The sequence below is a fragment of the Chiloscyllium punctatum genome, chromosome 4, assembly GCF_047496795.1.
Source record: "Chiloscyllium punctatum isolate Juve2018m chromosome 4, sChiPun1.3, whole genome shotgun sequence".
NCBI lineage: Eukaryota > Metazoa > Chordata > Chondrichthyes > Orectolobiformes > Hemiscylliidae > Chiloscyllium > Chiloscyllium punctatum.
Genome location: NC_092742.1, coordinates 64,242,375 through 64,262,843, shown reverse-complemented (window position 1 = coordinate 64,262,843; position 20,469 = coordinate 64,242,375). Strand labels below are relative to the sequence as shown.

Genomic DNA, 20,469 nt, shown 5'->3' with positions numbered 1-20,469 from the left:
ATGTTAACTTTTTACGATTTAGGCAGTAGGATCCCCACACCTTCTGTGCTGCAGTTTTCTGTAGTCTTTTCCAATTAAAATAATTCTCAATTCATATATTCTTCCTGCCAAAGTGCATAACCTGACATTCTTCCAAATTATTTTTCATCTGCCACATTTTTTGCCCACCCACTTAACCTGACTGTTCACTATATAATCATTTCTAATTGCCTTCCCACTTATTTTTATGTCATTTGCAAACTTGACTGTCTTGCTTTCGCTTCTATCGGCTAACTCATTAATATATGCTGTGACTAATTGTGGCCCCCATGGTCCTCCACAATCTGAAAATACCCATTTTCCCCCAATTCTCTTTTATTAGTTAACCAATTCTTTGTCCATGCTCACTTGCTACACCCAATACTATTAAGTAGCCTTATGTGCAATAGCTTATTGAATGCCTTTTGGAAATTCAAATATATGGACTTAATGGTAAGGGCCGAGGGAGTATTGCTTAACAAAGAGACTTGGAGTACAGGTTCATAGCTTTTTGAAATTAGAGTCATAGGTAGATAGGATAGTGAAGGTGGTGTTTAGTATGCTTTTTTTATTGGTCAGAGTATTGAGTATAGGAGTTGGGAGATCATGTTGCTGCTGTACAGTTCATTGGTTAGGCCACTTTTGGAATATTGTATGCACTTCTGATCACCTTCCTATTGGAAGATGTTGTGAAACTTGAAAGGGTTCAGAAAAGATTTACAAGGATGTTGCTAGAGTTGGAGGATTTGAGCAATAGGGAGAGGTTGAATAGGCTGGAGCTGTTTTCCTTATGGAGGTTTAGAAAGTCATGAGAGGCATGGATAGGGTAACTAGACAAAGTCTTTTCACTGGGGTGGGCAAGTCCAGAACTAGAGGGCATAGGTTTAGGGTGAGAGGGGAAAGATATAAAAGAGACCTAAGGGACAATTTTTTCACGCAGAGGGTGGTGGGTGTGTGGAATAGGCTGCCAGAGGAAATGGAGGAGGCTGGTACAATTGCAACATTTGAAAGGCATCTGGATGGGTATATGAATCAGAAAGGTTTAGAGGGATATGGGCCGGGTGCTGGCTGGTAGAACTAGGTTGGGTTGGGATATCTCGTCGGTTTGGACGAAGGGTCTGTTTCCATGCTGTACATCTCTGACTCTATGACATTTATTGGTTCCCCTTTATCTACCGTACTTGTTAATCACAGAACTGTTAAATTTGTTAAATATGATTTCCCTTTCATAAAACTATTTGCTGAAATCTTCAATGACTAGTGCAAGCATTTTGAATTCATTGATTTTTCACTCACAAACAATAAAGATAAAGTTGCCATAATCTAACCAGGTGAGAGAGAAAGGTGATTGGATTGGGTCACCATGCCTCAGGTGAGGGGAGAGATTGAGATGGAGGAATTTTCATGGTAATCTCAGCTGGGGCAGGAATTGAACTCCTGCTGTTTGTGCTATTGTATTGCAAACCAGCCATCCACCCAACTGAGCTAACCATTCCCTGTTGTAAGCTATAACTTCAGTTGTTTTGCAAAATTAGATATTTCCACTACATGTGACACAATTTTAAGGCTCTGTTTTTGGTATAAACTGGAACAAAATTTTCTGGATCTTCCAGCAACTTGAAATTTCTGGAATTTTTCAAGTTCAGCAGAGGCTTGTTGTTCCTTTCAAGTTAAAAAAGCTCAGAAGGCACGTTTTCATTGTGGTTAATAAAAATCTAGAAATTTCCCATGCGTTCATGCTTGGTCAATGAAAATTAATGAAGTAGTTTTTGGCTGGGTCACGCAGCTTGGAACAAAGATCGGGTTGTGGTCCATATCAGCCATGATCTAATTAAATAGTGGAATGTGTTCAAAGAGCTGAATGACCGAGTCATGTTATTTTTCATCACTGAACATATGAAGCAGTAATACCAAGACTATGTAAATATATTGGAGTTTTACTGAAAAATTCCATGTGGTATCATTACATTTTTTTGAGAATTTAAAATAATTTTGTTTCCAGATGTCCCACAATTGAGATCAAAGCCCTGTTATATTATGACAAAGAAAGATCCAGAGACTAACGAAACAACATATTCAACAAAAGATGCATTTTTGTCTGCTCGTGTCTCAGTTATCCGTTGGTTGGTATCTTTCTGGTTTGAGCCAAAAGCCAATCTAGGACTCCAGATTCCTGGAGTTGAAGGTGAAAATGTACCAAAGAATATTCAGGTGAGTGATTATAAGCTGACACATTATTTTAATTTTTATATGAAAGGTGAATATGAATTTTTATATAAAATAATTTTCTTTCTCCAGAGAGCAGCTGCTGGTTTGGCTGCCCGTGAAGAGGGCTCCTGCCGTGGGGATTCCGGAGATGGCAGTGCAGAGTTGGAGCAATCCCATTCTAACACCAGCACCCTAACTGAGCGAGAGCCCAGTTCATCTAGTCTGTGTAGTGTTGATGAAGAGCATCTAACAGATATGGAAATAGTGCGCAAAGTTTTCTACTCCTCAAGAGAGAACGTGAATTTTATTATAGAGGTTTTTCGACAGGTAACTTATGCATACTTACTTATAGTATTGTAAGTTTCTGCTAATGATACTTTCACCTTAAATTCATTCAATGTTTTTGTAATTTAGCATGATGTGTAGTGTCCCTCATCCTTGAGAGATTCAAAAGTCATGGTTCCATTCTAAAGTTGACTAAATGTTTTCTGTTTAAAATCTAGCTCCAGGAGGAGTAACTTAACATCAAATTTAAAATCTTCCCACAATTGTATGGACAGCAGAGTAAATTTTTTAAATTCACTCATGGGATGTAAGCCTGTCTGGCTAGGCCAGCATTAATTGCCCAAAAGGCAGTTGAGAATCAACCGCGTTGCTGTGGGTCTGAAATCACATGTAGGCCAGACCAGGTAAGAATGACAGATTGGAGATAGTGAGGACTGCAGATACTGGAAACTCAGAGTCGATAAAATGTGGAACTGGAAAAAGCACAGCAGGTCAAGCAGCATCAGAGGAGCAGGAGAGTAGACGTTTCACATCAGGACCTTTCATCCTTCCAGAAAGGACATTGGTGAACCAATTGGAGTTTTTCCAACAAATAATACTGGTTTCATGGTCATCATTACAGCCATTAATTCCACATTCTTTAATGAATCCAGGTCTCCTGAACATCAGCTGAATTTATGGATTGACAGTCTAGGTCATTGTCCCTGACCGACCCCCACACATCCAGTCTTAAACTGTAATGAAAATCTTTAGTACTGTTTGAAATAGATCAGTGATGACAATGGGAATGGGATGACAAAGCACAAACTTTCTACTGTTAACATATAAGTTAAATACTGTGGCTGCTGGAAATCTGAAATAAGCATAAAATGCTGGAGAAACTTACAAGGTCTGGCACCATCTATGGACAGAGAACAATTTAATATACCAAGTCTTATATGCTTATTCATAACTCTTTAGAAGTTCTGAAGTAGAGTGATATTGAACTTGAAACATTAACTGTTTCTCACTTCACCAATGCTGCCAGAACTTCTGAGCTTCTCTCTTGTGTCCTGTGTTTGTTTCTACTGTTAGAATTTTTTGAACCTTAGAAAATAGCACCATCTAACTTGTAACTTGTCTCTCAACAATAAACAAAATCTAATTTAATTAATAATTATTTACCACACCAATAAGCATGCATACTTTTATGTTCCTTAGGCTTTTCTGTTGCCCATCTGTGAAGCTGCGGCCATGCGAAGAGTAGTTAAAGTTTATCAGGAATGGATTCAACAAGAGGACAAACCTGTATTTATGAAAGAGGCTGAAGACTTGGGCTATTCTCCTTCAACAAGTGTCATAAATTTAGTCAGTGCTGGAGAGCATGGTGGTTCTTATCCACTGGAGAAAAATAAACAGGAGGAGGTACTTATTATTAAAATCAAAGGTCCATGTTGATATTAAAGCTTGAATTAAAACTTGGGCATTTAAACCTGACATGAATCTTAAATTGTCAGTTTTTCTGAAGGACAAATCTCTACTTTTGCTGTAAATCTAGTGTCTTGTCTCTAGTTTCTCACGAGTGAAAGTTGTATGTCTCTGCTTTGTGGGCCATTCTAATTTTGCTAGAATAATAAGCAGAAAATGACAAGTCAGACATACATTTATATAATGCCTTTCAGACCTCAGGATATCTCAATGTGCTTTGTAGCTAATGAAATACTTGAGTTGTAGTCACTGTTGTATGTAATACAGTAGCCAATTTACTAGTTGCCAGAGACAGAACTATGATAAACAGATAATCTGTTCTTTGAATTATATTAATTGAGATAAGAACTTTGATGCCAGGAGTAACTCCCTTGCTCTTTGAAATGTTGTAATATAGTATAACAGTAACAACAATGGCCAAACTGATGATCAACAGAGAAGCAGTTCTGCTTGCTATAAAACTGTGGAGGCTGCCCTCAAAAACCTAGCAGTCCCTGAGAGTTGGTTTTCCTTTTTCCCAGTTATTTGTGGCTGGATTTTACATGTCACAACTGAACATGTTTTCAAGGTGCGGGAAGGACACTGTGTGGACAGCCCACTACCTTCCCACCCATCCCTGAGCTGCCCATAACACACAAAGTGGGTGGCTGCAGAAATTGGCAGCCTGATTAACATATGCAAATAGTTAAACAGTTGGGTTGTTTCCAAGCCAGTTGAACTGAATAATACACTGCCTATGCCATAAAATATATGACGGTCATTTGGATATGGGCAGCTGGCAGGAAGACACTATAGCTGACTTACACCAACCCTTAGTCTGTAACCTCCTTCATCCCTACGAATCTGCTTTCTAAAACACACCCCTCTCACTTGTTCCTGCTGAGTATCTTTGACTGACTTCACGCTGAAATCCATTGGGCTTTCTCAGTAGGACTGGTTATCAGTATCCACTCCTAAGTAAGCTTTTAGAGCTGCTGGCTAATCAGATTGGACAATGCCATAAGGACATTGATTTCCTCTTGTTGAGTAGAAAGATGTCCAATTCCCTACCACTTTAACCTTGTTCCGCTTGTATGGCTGTTGGATAGTCGCCATCTCTGTTTGTCAGCTGCCTGCTGACTTCTTCAGCGGTTGTAAAATCATTCCTGGGATCACTGACAAGAATGTCTGGATTTCGGAGTTTAACTGCACATGTGCACTCCAAAAGTTGTTTTTCATTTTGCAGAAGTAACATAGACATTGCATTTTGCTATGTCACTGCTACAGAAATATGGGTTAGTGTAACTGATATGCAGCCTCGTAATTATGACTGATCCAGTTAATGTTCTAATTTCACAATTGTTCCATGTCAAGATTTAGAACTTTGTAACAAACTATCGTGGAATATTTCAAAAAAGGCAGCACTGCGTTTTCCTCATAATAGACATATGACTTTTAAAAAGGAACATCCAGATTAAGAAAAGCTAAAGATGCTAATACATCAACGATTGAGTTAGGGGTATTTATTTATATTTTTCCGTAGTAGTGTGTTCAGGAAGGATAATTTGGTGTTGTGGCCACTTCATTATTTTCATGTGTGTCATTTTAAGTCTGCAGTTCAGATATTTATAATTATTTAACCATACAAGGCACACCATTTTCACCTTTTTAATGTGTTGTATGTTAAGGCTTCAAAAAATCAAGTTTACAAGTTGAATCCAAAATTTATATTAAGTTAGAAAATCACAACTTAATATTGGTGTTCTCAACATTTGTTATTTAATTTTCAAGTGGACAAGGTTAACTTTTAAAAAAAAAAGCCTTAATCCTTCAGTTAATTACATGAGGTTTCCTAGATTTATCAAGTATTTTTCTGAATTTGATTTAATAAAAGAAGCCTGTGGAGAAACCATGTAAGATTTTGGAGTTCATTTGAACTTTAGTCATAAAAATTGTATGAATTAATTGTACAATGTTTTCATAAACTTGATACATACTGTAAAACCCATAACAAATACAAAGAAAATGCTGAATAAACGTAGAAGTCATTTCGGGTGCTACTAAATATTTGTTTGAATTATTGGTTGACTGGATATGGATCTTTCATTCTGTTCTGTTGACTGAAGTTTTTCTTTTGTGTTCGATATTCCTTATGTTGCATCAAACCACTGAAGCCCTGACCGTATTAACCTATATTAGCCACAAGCCCTTATGTATGATCGGAGACATACTGAACTCTTAATAGATTTATTAATAGAGTCATCGGGGTGTACAGCACAGAAACATCCTTCGGTCCAACTCGTCCCTGCCAACCAGATATTCTAACCTAATCCAGTCCCATTTGCTAGCACTTGGCCTGTATTCCTCAAAACACCTTCCTATTCATATACCCATCCAGATGTCTTTTAAATGTTGTTCCTCTGGCCGCTTATTCCATGATAAAGTTGCCCCTTAGATCCTTTTTAAATTTTTTCCCTCTCACTCTAAACCTATACCCTCTAGTCCTGGACTGTTCCACCCCAAGGAAAGACTTTGTCTATTTACCCTATACATGCCCTCATGATTTTATAAACCTCTCTAAGGTCACCCCTTAGCCTCTGACGCTTCAGGGAAAACAGCCCTGGCCTGTTTGAACAATGTGTGTACAGTCATTGGTCAATTTTGGATCAACTAGGTAGTGTATGCCGATTCCTGATTGGTTTCTTAGAAAATAATGCTCATCTTACTAATATCATTTCCTACTGTCTCCCAATTCATTCTTTGACATATCAATCACTTTAGAAGATTTCTAAAGCTTGTCTCCCAGCTCCACACATTTTTAGCAAGAAAAGGTGGCACTCAGTGAACTCTAATGTCTGTCGTATCATGTCTTAATGATATGCTGGTGTCTTAGATGTCCCCGTTGACACATCTGAGAAAATCAAAACAAAAACAAGACCACAAAACTTACCGTGGACTCTTAATTCCATACAAACGCACACATTTCCATGGGGCTCTTATTTATAGTATATTACAAAACTAAATCAGTTTAAAACATTCTTGTGTCTTTCAGTTATAGCTTTACCTTAAGACATTCTCAAATCCATTGGCTTGAGTTTTCATTAGCCTGAGCTCTTAAACAGCAATTAACCAGAAACCCATTCATTTACATTTGACCTGGGCCAAATGGTTGACAGAAACTGTTCTCCAACTAAACATATACAAGCATGTCATTTTGATTTAGTGAGGAATTAAAGTGATCAATTATTGAAAAGTATCTCAATACTGCTCATTTTGGTAGCACTCTTTGTCTCCTCAGGCAAAGTTTTGGTTTCAAGTCCCACTCAGGGGTTCTGATGATTGGTCACAGACCTAAAATATTAAGCTATTTCTATCACTACATGTATTGTCTGTCCAGCTGAGTGTTACCAATGTTTTAAACTTTATTTCAGCTTTCCAGAATTTTGCAGTATTTTGCTCAAGACTATGGGTGATCATTTAGAAAAAACGTTTAGTTGTTTCGTAATACAGAATTTTGAGTATTGTTGCAAAAAGACATTTTTCATCTTGCACTCATTGGAACATTTTACAAGTACACCAATTTAAGGGGAAAACTGACATGAGAGGAGAATGTTGATTGGTTGGCAAGTGGATTTGATTGATAGAAGCATTGCCATGGATAATGAACCCATTGATGCTAGTTGGCTGTTAACAGCAGGCATTGTTGAAATTTTAAACCACGCAAGTTGACGTTACCTGAGAAACAAACGAGCAAATAGCTGTCACCTATTTTGCTGAATTGAAAAAGGTGCAATGTATATACAGATTATTTTTGTCTGCAAAGAACAGAGCCCTGTGTATTCATAAATGTAAAAGTGTAGGAATTCGACTGGATGCTGGCTAGTAAGTTCACAGTGGAAGCGAGCCAATTTCATAACTTAGGCATCAAACAAAGGAGGATCTTTCAATTGTTCCACTTTGAATTTGAATTCAAATTAGAGTACAGGATGAAGCCCATTCTGTTCACAAACATAACCTTCAAAGAAGCCATTAACATCTATGCTGCAACACTATCACTTAGCTTCCAACTCCTTATGTATTCGCTAACATTTGTGATCTTTAAAGCTGCATCTGCATGTAAGTATTTCTTTGTTTTAATGGGCTCTATCCTACACTTACATTCATATTTGAAATGGAACAGTCAAATGAGCTCCCTTTCTTTGTCTGCGTTGAGAAATAGGCCAGAGGTTTTCTCTATTGCTGTGTAATGCAAACCTCACTTTAATCATCAGTATACACATTGGGATTCTTACAATTCCAAATACCATATATTAACTTTTATTAGCAATCTTGTAAATAAGGCTTGAGTAATTTGTTTAAGCACAGACCTGACCTGACAAACCATCTTGCACTTGCAAAACTCTCATTATGATATCTAACATTAGATGGGATTCTGCAATTATACATTATTTATTGGATAACCCCAAATGTACAAGGAATTAAGATTTAAGACTGTCAGTCAGGCTTGCATTGTGGTGTACTTGTGAGAATGGTAGCCAAATATTTTTAATATATGGGGCCCTGTTTTTTGCAAACAGCATGTACACACACTGCACCTGTTTCAATTCAATAATACAGGTGACATCCATTTACTCATTCATTTCTTCAGAAGATGTCCTGATTGACTAATCAAACTCTCTGGGGAAAAGTTAGAACAAAGCCTGGATGTTGCCTATCAATCAACATTACAGGATATATTCACCATGGCAATACCTCAGTCAAATCAGAGTCCACTTGTGAACCAGTCAATGCTGTCCTCTCATGCAATATAAATGTTTGTTTTACCCTGGAACTGGTATTGTTTGAAATGTCCTGATGACTGCAAGAAGAAAAACTTCAATGAAATTGACTTTATACAAAACTAAAAACTTATTATATTTAGCAATGACATAACATTTTTTAAAAATCTGGATAAACTCCGGTCTGACAGCATCTTTGAGGAAAAAGCAGCGTTACTATTTTGGGTCCAGTGACACCTCTTCAGAACTCTAACATCAAATGTATCTTGATTATCGTTTTATTTTCTAGGACAAAATGACCAAAACATCAGGTCATGTAAGGAATCTTAGCTGGACAAGGAATTCATCATACCAGAATGCAATTAACAATGCTCCTGAAGTTGAGGAAGAGGAGAGGAATGTATGTGCAGGTGTTCAGGCATCATTGCAGGTACACTTAAAGGTTTTTCTTCTTTGTTGTTGAGTCAGTTGCAAAATTGCACTGTTTCTCAAAGTTAACTACTACTTAAAGATTTGTAATGGCATTGATGAATTGGCCACCTAATGATTTGGCAGATGAAGGCTGCTAGATTTAATCTTGGAAATACCTTTTTCTCTTAACTGTGCATTCTGTGAAGTCCATGTCCATTGCATGATAATGTGATGATGTTGTTATATTGCAGGTTTTTATAACCAACTCAGCAAATATATTACTACTAGAACCTGCCAACGAAATTGGAGTCCTCCTGGATGAGCATGTAGATATGTGTAAACGTGTTCTCAACATCTATAGATACATGGTTGTCCACACAGCAATGAATAAGAAAACCTGGTAAAATAAGAATTTTGTATTGTGACCCTGCAAAAATGTGGTTGACTGCTTTAAGTGTTTTTAAAAATGATATTTTGGAATGCAATTTAAATAATTTAAGAAGTGATATGTGCTCAATGTATCAGGTGTCCTTGAAAAGCAATCATTTTCATTGTTTCAAGTCCTGGCTTTTTAAAATTCACTTGTGGGAAATGGGCATTGCTTGCTGGGCCGACATCTATCTCATTGCCCTTGAGAAGATGGTACTGGTGAGCTGCCTTCTTGAACCGTTGCAGTTCACATGTTGTAGGTTGACCCACAATGCCTTTAGGGAGGGAATTCCAGGATTTTGACCCAGTGACAGTGAAGGAACAGCAATATATTTCCAAGTCAGAATGGTGAGTGACTTGGAAGGGAATTTGCAAAAGGTGATGTTCCATGTATCTGCTGCTCTTTTCCTTCTAGATGGAAGTGGTCATGTATTTGGAAGGTGTAATCTAAGCATCTTTGGTGCATTTTGTAGGTAGTACGTATTGCTGCTGAATGTCGGTGGTGGAAGGAGTGGATGCTTGTGGATGTAGTGCCAGTCAAGCAGGTTGTTTTGTCCTGGATGGTGTCAAGCCTCTTGAGCGTTGTTGGAGTTACACCAACCTGGGTCAGTGGGGAGTATTCTGTCAAACTCCTGACTTATGCCTTGTCGGTGGTGAACAGGCTTTGGGGAGTCAGGAGTTGACTGACGCTGCGGTGTTCCTAGTCTATGACCTGCTCTTGAGGCCACTGTTTATGTGGTAAGTCCACTTGAGGTTTCTAGTCAATGATACACCCAAAAATGTTGATAGTAGGATGTTCAGTGTTGGTAACACTGGTGAATGTCAAGGAGCGATGGTTTTTGTCTTTTATTGGTGGTGGTCATTGCCTGGCACTTGTGTGGTGCGATCATTACTTGCTACTTGTCACCCCAAGTCTTGATATTATCTAGATTTTATTGCATTTGAACATGGACTGCGTCAGCACCTCAGAAGTCACAAATGGTGTTGAACATTGTGCAAAGATCTAAGAACATCCCCACTTCTGACCTTATGATGGAGGGAAAGTAATTTATGAAGCAGCCGAAGATGATTGGATCAAGGACACTACCCTGAGGAACTCCTGCAGACATGTCCTGGAACTGAGATGATTGACCTCCAACAACCACAGCCATCTTTCCCGATTCCCATTAATTCCAGTTTTGTAAGGTCTCCTTAATGCTGCACTAAGTTGAATGTGACCTTGATGTAAAGAGTGTCACTCACACCTAACCTCTAGAATTCAGCTCTTTTGACAGTGCTTGAGCCAAGGCTGTAATGAGTTCGGGAGCTGAGTGGCCATGGCAGAAACCACACTGGGTGTTGTTGAGCAGGTTATTATTGAGTAGTTTCTACTTGATAGCACTGTTGATGACACATTCAATCACTTTTTAGCAATTTTCCACATTGTTGCTTAGATGCTGGTGTTGCAACTATATTGGAAGAGTTTGGCAAGGGGAGCAACAAATCTTCAGTACTATTGCTGGAATGTTGTCTGGGCCCACAGACTTTCCAGTATCCAGCATCTCCAACTGTTTCTTAATATCCCATGAAGTGAATCGAATTGGCTGAAGAGTAGAGTGTGTAATGCTGAAGACTACTGGAGGTAGTTGAGATGGGCCACTTGACCCTTCTAGCTGAAGATTGCTGTGATTGCTTCAGCCTTATCTTTTGTACTGAAGTGTGGGGCTCTTCAATCATTGAGGATGGGGATATTTGTGGAACCACCCCTCCCCGCCCCAGTGAGTTATTTGATTTTCCACCATCACTCATGACTGAATGTGCCAGAACTGCAGAGATCATATCTGAACCGTTGGTTGTGTGATTACTTAGCTCTGAATATCACTTGCTGGTTATGCTGTTTGACATATAAGTAGTCTGTTTGGTTGTTTCACCGGGCTGAGACCTATTGTTAGGTATGCCTGATGCTGCTCCTGGCATGCCATCCTGTACTCACCATTGGACCAGGGTTGATCGCCTGGCTTGATGGCAATGGTTGAGGGAGACATGGTTGTGGGCGGCACAGTGGCACAGTGGTTAGCACTGCTGCCTCACAGCGCCTGAGACCCGGGTTCAATTCCCGCCTCAGGCGACTGACTGTGTGGAGTTTGCACGTTCTCCCCGTGTCTGCGTGGGTTTCCTCCGGGTGCTCTGGTTTCCTCCCACAGTCCAAAGATGTGCAGGCCAGGTGAATTGGCCATGCTAAATTGCCCGTAGTGTTAGGTAAGGGGTAAATGTAGATGTAGGGGTATGGGTGGGTTACGCTTCGGCGGGGCGGTGTGGACTTGTTGGGCCGAAGGGCCTGTTTCCACACTGTAAGTAATCTAATCTAATCTAATAATCTAATCTAATCTAATCTAAACATATGCTGGGCCATGACGTTGCAGATTCTGTTGCATGTTGATGGCCCATAGCATCTCATGGATGCTCAATCTTCAGTTGTTGGATCTGTTCAAAGTCTGAACCATTTAGTACAGTGATAGTACCACACACCACGATGGAGGCTATCCTTAATGTGAAGGTGGGACTGTGGGGTGGTTCCTCTTAGCAATACTCTATGGATGCATCTGCAGGTGGCAGATTGGTAAGGACGAAGTCATGTATGTTTTTTTTCTCTTGGTTCTCTTATTAACTACTGCAGACACACTCTAGCAGATATGTCCTTTTAAACCCAACCAGCTAGATTAATAGTGCTGCTGCCAAGTCATGCTTTGTGGTGGACATTGAAATCCTCCCCCAGAGTACATTTCACACTTTGAGTATACCTATTTCACGCTGTTGCTTGACTAATCTTTGAGACAGCTCTCCCAATTTTGGCACAAGACCCCAGATGTTAGTAAGGAAGAATTTTCAGGGTCAACAGGGCTGTTTCTGTTGTTGTCTTTCTCAGTGCCTAGGTCAACACTGGCTGGTCCATCCAGTTTGATTTGTTTGTTGAGACTTCGTAGTGATTGATACAACTGAGTGGCTTACTGGGCCACTTCAGAGGGCCCCATTGCTGTTGATCTGGAGTCACATGTAAGCCAGATCAGTTGAGAATGGCAGATTTTCTTCCCTGCAGGAGGTTTGTGAGTCAGATCTGTTTTTCTAACAGTCAAGAGAACGGTCATCAATTGATTCTTAATTCCAGATAATTTTTATTGAATTCAAATTCCACCATCTGCCACTGCAGGATGTGAATCCTGGTTCCCCAGAACATTTGCTGAGTTGCTGGATTAATAGCCTGGTGATAATACTACTCACTGCTTCTTTCTGATGATGAATTGATGAGATTAACTTTCTCTGATCAGTCAGTAACTCAATTATTGTGTCAACAGGATAGTAGAACGCAAGCTAGAAAGATTTGAGTTTCTTTTTCCAACAATTCCTATGTTCAGGGTTGTTTAGGACCAAATCCTATAAGAATCAGAGCTCATACAGGTTGTATGAATGTCATGTTTAAACAGACTGTACATTCATTCAAATTATTTTTGGCGATCTCACTCTGTAGCCCAAAGCATAAAAGCAATAATAATTAGACTATAATTATGACTAAATTGGAACCTTCTCCCTCCTTTTCGTTCATTATATGCCTTTGTCAGATGTTCCGTAAGAGTAGCTGCCATGTACACTGGAGCTATTTCAAGTCTCTGATCAACATTTTGGCAATATAAAGAGAGTGTTTCATGAGAGTATTTGCTGTTAAACATGGTGCAAATTTCCTTCTCATGTAGTGTCTATTGCAAAATTGCAAGTAGAGGGAATGCGGTATAAAGAACAAGTTTACAAAGCAATACTTTTCAACAACCTGTTCAGATATTTTATGACAAATGTCCAGATGACACTTGATCCGAGTTCCTTCTTGAACCCAGACCTTCTGGCCCAGAAGTAGGGATGCTACTACTTGCCACAGGAGTAGTTGTTACCATCTTGGTACAATCCAAAAAGTAAACTTGCAGTTTTGAATTAATGTTAATTTGGTTAATTGGTGTTAATTTTTTGCCTTTGTGTGAAAAGTGCAATTTACCTGATTTTGGAAGTAAAACCAGTGAGTTATGCTGAGCTTAAATGGTCTCACATAAAGATATGCTGGAAACCAGACTCTAGATTAGAGTGGTGCTGGAAAAGCACAGCAGTTCAGGCAGCATCCGAGGACCAGTAATCGACATTTCAGGCAAAAGCCCTTCATATCACAGCACATGTGATTTTGCAGACCACCATCTGTGAAATTCGGAACTTAACCACCCATTTTTGGATAAAGATGTTTTATTAATATAGTAAATGGAAGTGTGACAGGAAGTTTCTGATATTTTAAAAATTAAACTATGGAATTCCAAATAGGTCAAGTTAAAATGAATACTATATAACTCATTCTGTCCCTATTATACTAATTCAGGCAGAGTAAGATAGGTCCATAAAATAATACTAGTTCGCAGCCAATTGATGGATCATACAAAACTAGGATAATTGGTGATTATCTTGAATGCATTTACATCTTGGCATGTATTGTTCTCCAGTCTGATCTGCTATAATGCAGTAGTTGCAATCTCGTGTGACCTTCTGTAATAGAAAATTGCGCAATAGAAATAACGGGCCCTGTGGGGAACCACCAAATATATCAGTAAAAATTGAACATCAACAGTAGTTAGCCGAACACAGACAATAGCACAGTCTAAGTAAGTGCTAAAATGACAAATAAGGGCATAAAAAAATGTTGGGAACATGGTATCTCGTGAGAGAAGCTGAAGGAAATCATTATTAGGAAATGGTGTTGTGGAAATTGATGGTATTAAAGGCCAATAAAACTCTGGGCCTGATAACCCAAGTTCCAGAGTAGTAAAGGAAGTGGTTCAAGAAATAATGGATACATTGATGATCCATTCTACAGATTCTGGAGTAGTTCCTATGGACTGGAGGGTAAGTAATGTAATCCCACTATTTTAAGAAAGGTAAAGAGTAAACAGGAATTATAGATTGGTTAGCCTGACATTGGTAGTGGGGAAAATTCTAGAATTCATGTTTAAATATTTAATTACAGAGCACCTGAAAAACACTGACAAGGATGGGGTAGATTCAGCATGGATTTATGAAAACAAAATCATGCTTGACAAATCTACTGGAATCTATTGGAAGGATGCTGTGAAGCTTGAAAGGGTTTAGAAAAGATTTACAGGGATGTTGCTAGAGTTGGTGGATTTGAGCTATAGGGAGAGGCTGAATAGGCTGGGAATGTTTTCCCTGAAGTGTCAGAGGTTATGGGGTGACCTTAGAGAGGTTTATAAAATCATGCTGGGGTGTGGATAGGGTAAATAGACAAGTTCTTTTCCCTGGGTTGGGGAAGTCCAGAGCGAGGGGGCATAGGTTTAGGGTGAGAAGGGAAAAATTTAAAAGGGACCTTAGGAGCAACTTTTTCACACAGAGGGTGGTGCATGTATGGAATGAGCTGCCAGAGGAAGTGATAGAGGAGGCAGATTTAATTGCAACATTTAAAAGGCATCTGTTTAGGTATATGAATAAGAACGGTTTAGAGGGATAAGGGCCAAGTGCTGGCAAATGGGACTAGATTAAGTGAGGATATCTGGTCAGCATGGATGAGTTGGACCGAAGGGTCTGTTTCCATGCTTGTCATCTCTACAACTCCATATATTTTATTGAAATAATACAATAAATTTTAACACTTTTTGAATTTGCTGAGTTACAGTACTGTATTAAGGCAAGAGCTGAGGGTCACCATCAGCATCATCATTGCTTTCAGGACCAGTTCAGAATGCAGGATTATGACGAAAGAAAATATTTAGTCCCAAAGTGGATGGCTGTGGTTCATTGTCTTCAGATTGTTTCTTGGAGGTTGGCTTAAAAAAAGCATCTAGTTTTTGCTGCTGAAGAAGCTATTCGTAGGGTGCCAGATAAGACTTTGACATGAACTGCTATTCTGCTGCATTCTGCATTGTAGTCATTGTCTTCTCAGTGGTGCAACTGCTTCTCAAATTCCCTCAGGATAGAAGACAAAAGAAAAGTGGAAAGTTCTCGTGGTGCTTATACTGGACTTCATCGTCTTCACCTCAAGCTTCAATTTCCCTGCAGCAATAAGTTGGTGTAGATCAGTCTCCATTTCTTCAAATCCAACTTACTTTGCAAAAGCGACACAATGTTCTTTGATTGCTGGAAGCTCCATTGATGGTTCAACCCCTTTAAAATCATGAAAAAAATCTGGAGAAGCTTCTGCCAATCAGCTTCTTGAATGTGTGCCTTAAGTAATAAGCTTTAAAAGCTGCTATTGCACCCTGTTCCATGGGTTGAGTGAGAGAGGTTGTATTCGGAGGTAGAAATAGCACTTTCAGAAAGCTCACCAATGTGGATTGATGCATTATCCAGAAGGAGGAGAAACTTGAAATTGAAATCTTTTCTCCTACAATAATTTCTAAAAAAAATCCTTGAAAATATCAACAATAAGGTCAGAAAACATTTGCCCCATCAAACCTCTTTTGCTTGACCTGAAGTAAACGCCAATAGTGGGCTTAAGGTAACTGGGAATGGAATCGTGTCATAGCCAACGGGGATTTGTGTTTTAAATTTTTTTTTTCCTAATTCACCAATTGCGTTACAGACAAATTGAGTTGACAAAACTTGTGTTATAGGAGAACCACCTGTCCCATTGGTTGGTACTGTTTGATACCCCATTCGGTATGCATAGATGGCTCCATTGTGTATTGTGGTGATGCATTATATCAGTGTGCATTAGGTTCTGAATGATGCATCTTGTATAACAGTTGAAATGAAACCAACACAGTGTTAATCCACCAGCACCCAACTATCTTCAAAGAGTCCTCCTTCTAGTAGTCATGAAACTGAAAGTAAATGAATTTTTATACTGTTATTCAACAAATCTGATACCATAAGCATGATACATTTTGTGTATCGGGTGTATGACTGGATAAAGTAGCCTTTTTTCAGAAAGTGAAATCTCAAAATTTAAGCCTTTGGTGTCATAGCTTGACTATTACTTTCTGTTTTTCTTTAAAGGGAGCAGTTGTTATTGGTTCTGTTGAGAATTACAGAATCTGTTATGAAACGACCGCTGCAAGTACCACCATTATCTCAAGGGAGAAAGAATTCAGTGTTAGCAGGGAGGCTTGCTACACCACTCTTTCGGGTAAAGCGTGTATCTGGATCAAATTTTTTTTAAAAGTATACTGTGCTAAGTAAATGAAGTGTTTTAATGTTTGGAAGAATTTGGGTTGAAAAGTCATATTTTACTTGTAAATTATGCTGGTTGTGTTAACAAATGCAAAGATTCATTCTGCTGGGAATAGGTCACTCAGGGCTTAAAGCATAGCAACAATACTTTCTCTTCCTTTGTTTTGTTTTGAAACTATTAGTTAGAGACCATGTCCTATTTATTGAGATTTTGGAGATTAGTTTTATATACAATTAAGAACTATCAGTAATACAATGCAAAATTGAAGGGAGTGTATAATGGCTAACCTACGTATTCCTGCAAGTTATTGCATGAATTTGCAAGTTGAATGTTATTCCATATATTTCTGAAAAAATCTGCAACATTTTCCCTCCAGAATATTTTGATTTGTTTAAGGATGTGGGGTGTAAGAAAGCAACCACATTTTCAAGCAAAGGTTGAAAAAAATTCTTAAGTTGCATTAATGGTATGGTAACTCCTGTAATGGTCATCTAGAATTAAATTGCTTGTAAATATTGTGAATTATTCCCGGATAAGAGACAGATTTGGACATTTAACACAGGTTTCAACTGTAAATAAGCTGACTTTTCAATAAAAATAATATGTGCAATTAGAATTTCCTTGGCTTTAATGAGAAAATCTTTGTGACCCTGAATAGATTCTTGTCAAAAGCTTTCCAAATTCTGCCCTCCTTTATTCAATAAATGTTTTCATATGACCTTCATTTACATTTTTAATAACAAAAAGCTTTTGGTGCTATTTCACAAGATGGGAATTACAACTTGTATTTTTATAAATTTAATTCTAATACAAGCTAATAAAGTAGCAGAAAAGTTATTGTTGTTCATCTATAGTGTGAAGGTAATGAAGCTCGAATATGATGAGGGCCTACCCCTAGATTTTCGAAACTGAAAAAGTATAAAAAGAATAAACTGTGAAACAAAAGAAAATAAAGAGATGGTACAGTGACTTAGTGGTTAGCACTGCTGCCTCACAGCGGCAGGGTCCAGTGTTCGATTCCAGCCCTGAGTGACTGTGTGGAGTTTGCGCATTCTTCCTGGATCTGCATGGATTCCACTTGATGCACCGGTTTCCTCCCATGGTTTAAAGATGTGCAGGTTAGGTGGATTGGCCATGCAAAATTGCCCTGTAGTGTCCAGGGATGTGCAAGCTGATGGATTAGCCATGGTAAATGCAGGATTATGGTGATACAGTGAGGGGATAGAGGTGGGTCTGTGTAGACTTGATGGGCTGAATGGCCTTTTTCTGCTCTGTAGGGATTCTATGATTCTCAGTCTGCACCAAATCCACACCACAAATTCCAAATTTGACATCTATTTGTCATAACACTCAAGCCCCATTGCCTGCACTGTTTGGGGTATGATCAGTTTTTAAGACGTATTAAATCAACTTGTATTAGAATTAAGTAAAACAAACAGTAAGTTGTGATTCACACCTTGTGAATTAGCACTGGAAGATTCTTGTATTATTATAAATGCAAAGAAGTTCATTTGACAAAACCACTAATTGAGTAAAGAAAGACAGAGTTTGGAAAATGTTCTGACAAGAACCTTTATTCGGGTTCGCACATAGATTTTTCTCATGAAAGCCAAAGAAATTACAATTGCACACATTATTCTTGTTGCAAGGTCTAAATTTATTTTCAATTGAAGCCTATATTAAGTTGGTCTCTTATTCAGGCACAATTCACAATATTTGCAAGCAACGCAACACAATAGGTGCTACTGTATCAAAAAGTCAGTTTAAGAGTACTTTTTTTGAAGCCTTTTTCCATGAAATGTGGTTACCGTCATGCCCTGCACTGCTGCCACCAAATATTCTGGAGGGACATGTTTTAACAACTTCCATTCTTAGCTATCAAGAATTGACTGAGACAACCATCATGTCTATAGAACTGGTTACATTTCCCATCATGTTCAGAGGAGGTGCTACATTTTGTTTATTCTCAAGCTATTCATGTACATTTAAATATCAGCATGAATCAATTATCTCATTTCTGTATATTGACTTTTATTGCAAGAGGAATTAGGTACAGGAGCAAAGAATGGTGAGATTACGCTTGGTGTTCAGTTTTGGCTTCTTTATCCAAAGAAAGATGTAATTTAACATAGATGAAGTACACCAGCATTAACCAGACAAGTCACTGGGATAGTAGGATTGCCTTGAGAGGAGTGATTAATGAAATTCTGCCTGTATTCTCGGCTGCTTTGAAACATGAGATCAAATTTTAAGATGCTTACGGGTTGTAATAGAATAGAATGCTCCTCTGGCTGGTGAATGTTGAACCACAATGCACAATCTCAAAATAAAGGGTAATCATGCTTGATATTCCTGCCTTAACCATTCTCCCCTCCCTCTCTCCACTTGTCACTCCCACCGACACATCCCCACCCACCATTTCCCCCATTTCCTCTCCCCACCCGTTTCCCCCCCCTTTCCCTCCATTTGCAAAGATAGCGGATGACTGGCGATGATTTGTAGATTCTGAAACAGACTTAGCAGATTTAAAGTTAGCAAATGTATAACTGCTATTGAAGAAAGGACGGAAAGAGAAGACGGGGAACTGCAAGCCTTCAGTCAATGGGAAAGTGCTGAAGTCTGTTACAGTAAACTTCTCGTTGTCTCGTACCTAAGCACCTGGAATTCTCATCCAACTAATAAAGACTTCAAAGCGAATTTGTCAATTTATAGAATTTTTTGAAAAATGTCTATTTGAACTTAGTGTGCCAAGTTCCAATTTGTGTATATTCCACCGTATGTTAAGTCTCCCCCTCTCATATAGACACCAGTAGAAAAGTGGTTAGTTGAATTTGTGAGTATATTATATCCAAAGTCTTTCATCTATTAGTCCTCTGTGACCTAAGAAGACTCACATGCAAGACTAAAGTGAAAACTTATTCACTTTAATGAAACCTTTAAAGTGTAAAGTGAGGAGCTTAAAGAATTTGTTGTGAAATCCAAGAGTGTTAAAAGCATGTTCCTACGCTTGAAGATTTGTACTGTGTTTTGTATGAAGAGGTCGGACATTACATGTACCTCTGGATGTATGCTAGTGGAAAGTGTGAAGGAATTTTATGAAAAATAGTAAATTACAGAGCCATGTCCCTTATCTCACCTTTAGGGTACTGAATGGGTTCTAAAATTTGATGAATAGAAATCTGTGGATACCAAATCAGCTGATGATGAGGAGCAGCAGGTTGCAAGAGATTCAATGTCCTGAAAGTTGATGAGCAGTAAAACTGCTTTACTGTAGAAACTGTAATGCAGTTTCATCTTCCACATTCAAGCATGCAAGCACAAATTTATTGAAGAGGCTAATGCGCCTAAATCACCATCTCCTCGGCCTTCAACATCATCTATTGCTCACAATGCGAGTGCTAGTTCTGTTGACAACCTTGGTGAAATATTGTCAGAGTTTCCAGAACACAAATTATTGTTGGTTTACATAATGAGCATCAAGGTGGCAGACAGAGCTAAATGTAGAGGAGTGAGGTTATTCACTTCATTCATAAGAATAGAAAAGCAAATGGTTTGAAAGGGTGTGTAAAGGGTCTCTTGTAAATAGAGACTTGGCTATACCTGAACAAGAAACAAACTTAACATGCAGTGCAAAAAGTTACACTGCAAATGATGGATTGGAAGGGGAATGGAGTACAAAAATGAAATCATGATACTACTATA

At 38.6% G+C, this 20,469-nt stretch overlaps 1 protein-coding gene across 14 annotated transcripts in view; it reads left to right on the top strand.

Moving 5' to 3' along the window:
• Positions 1-20,469, top strand: part of ralgapa1 (Ral GTPase activating protein catalytic subunit alpha 1) — a 312,978-nt gene that overhangs the window by 72,121 nt on the left and 220,388 nt on the right. For all 14 annotated transcript variants that reach the window (XM_072568885.1, XM_072568887.1, XM_072568892.1 and 11 more), the window contains 6 exons: positions 2,021-2,229; positions 2,317-2,553; positions 3,712-3,915; positions 9,025-9,165; positions 9,398-9,546; positions 16,593-16,722. In XM_072568885.1, the coding sequence (XP_072424986.1) occupies positions 2,021-2,229; positions 2,317-2,553; positions 3,712-3,915; positions 9,025-9,165; positions 9,398-9,546; positions 16,593-16,722 (1,070 nt within the window). The remainder of the gene's footprint in view (positions 1-2,020; positions 2,230-2,316; positions 2,554-3,711; positions 3,916-9,024; positions 9,166-9,397; positions 9,547-16,592; positions 16,723-20,469) is intronic.